The sequence below is a fragment of the Syngnathus scovelli genome, chromosome 2 (genome assembly GCF_024217435.2).
Source record: "Syngnathus scovelli strain Florida chromosome 2, RoL_Ssco_1.2, whole genome shotgun sequence".
Lineage (NCBI taxonomy): Eukaryota > Metazoa > Chordata > Actinopteri > Syngnathiformes > Syngnathidae > Syngnathus > Syngnathus scovelli.
In genome coordinates, this window is record NC_090848.1 from 3,833,346 (window position 1) to 3,840,000 (window position 6,655).

Genomic DNA, 6,655 nt, shown 5'->3' on the forward strand with positions numbered 1-6,655 from the left:
AGCAATCCCAAAGCAATTTGTATTTTACTATGCGGGAAGTCAGACGGTTAAATTTTTGCTGTTGCTTGAATCCAAAATGAAATTATACATTTCAGACAAATCGATTGTCGAATCTTCAGAGTGCGGTTTCCAAATATCCGTGGAAACCAACAGAGAAAAATAATTCAAAAGCAAGAATTTCTTTTGCATTGTTTATTATCATGAATCCTTCATCGCTCACCAGGACTTTAGGGTTGTTTTCCCTTAGCGCGGCCTTTGACAAAAGATGCTTAGTGAAGAAAACAAGCTGTAAAAGTTGCCAGAAATGTTCTCGAGGGAGAGAGATAAAAGCACGTGCAGCAAATTCAAATTCCAAGCAGAAACATACCTGAGTGTTTATTCCCCCCATGCCCCCTTCCCAACATCAGGACCATCAATATATCTTGTCTCTGTTAAATTAATCCAGCAGAAGACATTTTGCAGCAGACCTGCGGGTGTTTGCAAACAAGATGGAAATGGAGACGCCTCCAGAAGCAAGAAAAATGGCCTGGAGGGGAGGGGAGGGGTGGGATGGGATGGGAGTCACCCGCGTCGCGATAAATTATTCATTCATCACCGCGCTGTCTTCAAAACATATCTTTCAATTCACAAGAAAAATCAAAATCAAAACAATGACATGGCTACAACCCGCTTGAACTCTTTTGGGTTCTTAAATGAATTTCAATTTTCATTTCATCAAATGCGCGATGCTGCCATAAAAAAAGAACATTTTATTTGAGACAAGAGCAGATGGAATGCAGCGATGTGGGGTCTCGATGGGGAGAAAGAGCTGAATAAAAGATCTCTGATGGCATCATCTGCAGCTTAGTGCCCACGCACGCACACACACGCCGCGCGCGTGCGCACGCACACCCTCCCTCCCATTCATCCACCACGCATCCTCACTCCCACACTCATTTCCCCATAAAGTGTCAGATGCAAAGCAGCTATACGCGTGGCTGGGTGGATGCTTCCCCATCTTTCTTCTGAACCGAATCGGCTCCTTGTCATGCTCTGCTGTTTTTGGACCCATCCACAATCCCGCCCCTCTTAGCGAACAAAACAGCGCTCCTCGCATTTGCCGCGTTGCCGTTTGGCGCAAAGCTCCAACTACCTGTTAGCGTCTAAAGAAAATTCGGCCGAGACTTGTGGCTGCAAAATCGCTGACGAGAGGACACCCGCACCAGAAGAAAGGCTGATCTTTTTCTTTTATGTCTTTTCTGGATGCATAGTGGCTTGTGGTGACCTTGAGAAGAAACATCTGCTAAAAGGTGGAGGTGGAAGGTGCGCGCCGAGGATCCAGACGTGTGCGCGCACTGACGGGAGGTTATGACCGGCTACCTTCACCTGGACGCCAGGCTGCTGCCGCTCATGATGATCATGATGATGATGGGATGCTTGATGGTTGGCGGAAGTAAGTATCTCGTCAGAATCATCACGCTGCCATCGTGTGTTCATTCGACATGTGATACTCAAATAGACACGCATCGTGTAATCCAATCATTCCCGTAAAAGCGCCTTCAGAGACCATCTTGGGGTTCTGTGGGAAATTACCTAATCCCACTGAAGTCTTTAATTAAGCGTTGAGAAAGGAAATAAGCTAGTTAATTGCCTTTGCAAGACATGCCAATACAACAATTTAAAAGAATGATGTCTCCATTGTTATTGAAGAACTCTGCTGGTTCACCCGAGTCGCTAAACAGTACATAGAAAATAGCAATAAAATAAAAATATGCAAATGTCAATACTTAAGGTCCAAACTTTATGTATTTGTTTTTCTGACAGCTAAGGTTTGAGACCTTTTTTTAATTTTTTTTTTTGTGGTGTATCATGATTTATTTAGAAATATGGTAAATATTTGCCTTGGCCAAGCAGTGGATTTGTGTGAAGCACCGTTGATGCTCGGGTCAAGTGCCTGGATATTTATTCAATTAATAAATTATGAAGGGTTATTGAGGTTGCTAAGAGGAGATATTTCAACTTAAAGCCGATATAGCCGCCGGCCATGGAATTTTTGTGTGTGTGGAGAAGAAGACAATTGACATGCATCTGCTGTTTTGCCCTGTCGAAGACATTTTTACATCTCCAGGGGGGAGGGGGTGGTTTATCTTGATGCACATCACTACACTGCACGCCACCGGCCTTGACTTAAAAAAAAAAGGTTGGAAAACATTTACAATCCCACACTAAGCCAACGTGGAGGGAATTGTGACAGAGTGGAGTCAAGGAGAGTCAAATTTAATTGTCTAGTCCTTAATCACAAAAGTCTCAAAGGGCTTAACAAATATTAACAACGTCCCCGGAATTAAACTCCCTAAGAGGTCAAGAGAAAACAAAACCAAAAAAAAAAAACAGTCAGTGTTAGCATAGAACTTTAAGGCTTCTGCTAGGAAGCAAAAAAAAAACATCAGGAAAAGCCTACTAGAACATCTAAAATGGATTTCTCAGTTGTGTTGTCCAGCTTTCATCACTTTGAAATTGTTTATCTACCCAAATGTGGCATTTAACCAGGGGTGTGTAGACTTTTCATATCATATTCATAATTTCCCTGTAATACTGTAAGAGGAGACCCTGGGAATCTCATGGAGGTTTCTTCAAGTCCAGCTGCCGCCGCCACGTTCTCTGCCTTCATATTTCAAGCAGGAAAAACAGCAGTTGTAAAGCCGTCAAAAGCATAATCGATTGTCTGGCAGAGAGATTCCAAAGTTGTATATCTTGCCGACTGTCTCTCCATCCCTTTTAATCAGCTAGTTCAATGTTAGTTCAATTCATCGTGTCAGCCTCGCGTTTATGTGAAACTCGATTGAGCAAAGCGTTTGTGTCAGATGAGTCCATGATTGGTGACAAGGAGGAGGCTAATCTGCATTCGCTAGCGTCCATAAACGTTTTCTCCTAGAGGGCCCATAAAAAAAAAAAATCATGCTGATTTCCACATTTAGAACCGAAACAAGAACAATCTATTAAGAACAATCGAAAATGCATTTCTTTAAAACAGGATTAAATTGAGGATTATTAATGTGATATGTTTACAAATTGAAGTGGAGCAAACCATTTAGGCTTCTGAAACCGAGTTAGCATTTGTTATGAAAGAGAAACAATGTTAGGATTTTAGTTGTTGACAGTCTCTTTCTGTCTCAAAACAAAACAAAAAAAAAATTTTAATGTTCAGGGGATCTTTGACGTCTATAGCCGTCAACGGCAGTGAACGAGTGATCAATTGTCACAGACAGTCGATGCCACTTTGCAAAAATTTAATATAAAATAACTCGTGGCAGATTATGAAGCAGTAAAATGAAAAAAAAAATCGCATATCAAAACTTTTCCCTGCTTGTGGAGGTGGCCAGAGGGGTAACCCCTGGCCACCATCTAACTCCGCCCCTGTTCATTTTAGTAGTTATAGCAGAGGTCGTTTTTTTTTTATTATTATTCTACATGCCGCGAGCCATAAAAAAAAAAAAATCCTAGAGTCGTCTGTGCTTTGGAATGTCAGAAAGGTACAAAATGAACAACAGGTTTATGATTGCAGTCATATCTTGCAGCGGCGAACAATGCTGGAGGCGTTTGCGAGAAGATTTGCGGCGCTCTTTCTACAAATGGAGCGGTCACTAAAATGTAACCTGTCTCCTCAGCAGTTGCGGTGGCACATTTGGAAATGATCAGCAAGCACCCGTCAGCTGTCAAGACGTTCATAAAAATCCAATCTCATTTCTTGATGTACTGTACCTACATCAGCATGCACAGCTTTCTTTGTCTTTACGGCAAGCGCCGCATGCACATCCATCCTTCACCGGGAGCCATTAGCCAGATGAGCCTGTCCCAGCCCATCAGCAAACTGGTTGTTCCCTCTGATTTAGCGGCTGCGCTTGAATGACCGCGCAAAAACTCCGACAAGCGAACAAAATGTCGCCAGGCTTATATTTTTTTATTCTGCGGCAGGGGGAAAGAAGTTGAAAAGTGGCAGAATTTGGAGGTACTCAATAATCTAAAGCAGGGGTGTCAAACTGATTTTTTTCGCGAGCCGCATTGTCGTCATAGCTTCTTTCGGAGGGCCGTTATGACTGTCAACCTAAATAAATGTATGAGCACCTCATAATATATACAGTAAAAGCTACAAAACAATCTGACAAATAACTCATTTTCAAATCAGACAAGTAAAAACCGGTCAACTATTTAAAAAAAAATTATTAAAAGTGAATACAATTTGCAATTCTAGCAATGACACACGAATGAAAGTTGAAAGAATTTGCCTGAAATCAGGTCAGTCTTTTACAAATTATGAATGTGTTTAAATATGGATTTAAATATGATATTTATATTAATATTTAATATATTTAATTATTAAATTAAATATATTGAATATTAATTTGATATATTTGATTTAATGATAACATATATAACATTTTAATATATTTAATATAGTTACTATATTAAATATATTTATTATTTTAAAAAAATATTGAATATATTGATATTTTAATTTAAAGATGACGGCTGGCGAAGGCTTACTTGTGTGTTCCGTAGCTGCACGTCGATCAATATGTGTGCTTTCTTTCATTTCATGACTCTCTCCATTATTGATCTGATCTCCCGCTTTGGTCATCCATCTCACTTTGACTCATCCTTCTCTTCTTCCAAAACCTAAATATTGAATTTTTTCCCATCTCGCGGCGCTTAGTCACTTTGTCTCTGTCGTGTTTTGCCAATGTTCATCCTCGTTTTATCTTTTTTGTCTCTCTTCATTGGACTTACAGAAGTTGATCGTTGTGTGTGTGTGTGTGTTCGTGTGTTCGTGTGTGTGCGTATCCCAGCCACAGACTTATATATACACCAATGATGCGACTTAAGTCAAGCCACCGGCGGCCATCTTTTGTCATCACTAGCTAATCTCGACAGTGGCGTAAGATGGCTTGCCCTCTGACTCGATCCGCGAGGGGCCAATTGTTAGTCCGGTCGTGTGTACAGCGAGTTCGTGATTCCTGCTCACTTGACTCAATGCAGTGGCCAATTGGATTAGAGATTGGGGGGGGGGGGGGGGGGGGGGGTGTCACACTCTGCTACTGCAGTTTATAATCCTCTAACAGAATCCGATGCCCCAAAGCGGCTTATTTTCCCGATTTCTACAAGTGTACCTGAAAATGTTGATGGTGATCATCCACAAAGTCCGTCAGAAGGTGCAACCACTGCCGCAGGAAGCAAACAAACTAGCTATTGATTTTTCCCCACATCCCGGGGCGAACTCCTGAGGTCGCTAACTTGAGCGTGACATGCTAAGTGAGTGGCTGTGCAGCAAGAACAAGCTACAAGAACATTGTGGTGTGACAAAGGAGGATATTTTGAAGAAATGTTTTTTTTTTTCTTGGCTGACAATGACAATCAACTTGTTGATTGCGTTCGGCGCGTCATCATCAGTGATTGATGGACGCTTAGCCCGTGACGCTTTAAGTTCTCGTTTCTCACTTGACTCTTAAATCACACACGGCAGAAGTCCATAAATGAAATATTGCAGTTGTCTAGCTTGATTAAGAATTGAAGGGGAACTTGCCCTTTTTAAATCAGTCATTTTTGTCATGTTTGTTATTACAACCGTCTGTAAACGCTGATTCTAAATGAGCAGTGAAAAAAAAAATGGTTTGAAACACCAAATTCTTTCACTCATAATCAAACGGCAAATTCAAAGTGGCTAATCCAATTTAGGTGAAAAGTAAAAATGTGCGCTGCAATAATTCATTTCACTTAATGTAATTGTTAATTTAGAAAAGCAGAAACGGCCGTTGCAAATCATCTTTGGTTTTGATCAATAATAAAAATCAACAATTTATAAAATCCTGAACGTATTCACAAAATTGTCTGTGTTACCATGGCAACAGCCGCGCCAGCTGCCCCGGTGAACGTGTCGGTGACCCAGCTTCGAGCCACTTCGGCCAGGGTGACCTGGAACGTCCCTCTGGGAGAGACGGTCATCGGCTACGCCATCTCGCTGCAGGTACGTTGTTTAGCCGATTTGACTCTTTGATGGCGGACGCCGCCTGTCGCTAAGTTAACAAGCTGAGAGATAATTATTGTCACACGCCTCATTAATTTCGATCCATCCATAATTCAAGTCACCTCTGTTCTCGCTCGGTTGGAGGTCACTTTCATTACATCATGAGACTGAATAGCAAAAGAGGGCTGCTGTTTATTTTTCAAATATTTTTAAGTTTTAAATAACAGTTTTAAATGATGATTAGGGTTTTATGTTTTGGTTTTAAACAAGGTTAAATAAGGTTTCAAACAAGGGTCAAGGTTCACATAATGAACTTTCGGGATGCAAGAGCTATCACCTCAGGGTGTTGAAAATGCTGACAAAGCACAAATTGGTCATCAGGACTTGCTTGGATTAACCTGGACTCTTTGTGGTCCTCAGTTCTCTTTCCAAGAATCAAGATGGGACTTTCAAGCAGCAAAAAAAAAAAAAAAATCAATTTTTGCTGTATACACACACACACTCTAACATGCTGAGCAAGAAGGAGAAGCAGGACAAGGAAGTCTTTCAAATCCCAAAGCGGGGACTATTACGCAACACTGACAGACAGAAAGTCCATTTTGAGTTTGCAAAAACGATCTGGAAATTTGTATTTTTTTTTTTTTTACGGATGCC

The 6,655-nt window shown here is 41.1% G+C and overlaps 1 protein-coding gene across 2 annotated transcripts in view; it reads left to right on the forward strand.

The window, feature by feature from the left end:
• Positions 1-894: 894 nt before the first annotated feature.
• LOC125988295 (fibronectin type III domain-containing protein 4) overlaps positions 895-6,655 on the forward strand; it is an 11,475-nt gene continuing 5,714 nt past the window's right edge. The window contains exons 1-3 of one of the 2 annotated variants that reach the window (XM_049753332.2): positions 895-1,134; positions 1,251-1,432; positions 5,886-6,001. In XM_049753332.2, the coding sequence (XP_049609289.1) occupies positions 1,348-1,432; positions 5,886-6,001 (201 nt within the window). In that variant the 5' untranslated portion in view covers positions 895-1,134; positions 1,251-1,347. Of the gene's footprint in view, positions 1,433-5,885; positions 6,002-6,655 lie in introns of both variants that reach the window. The other variant, XM_049753333.2, reaches the window with a different exon arrangement.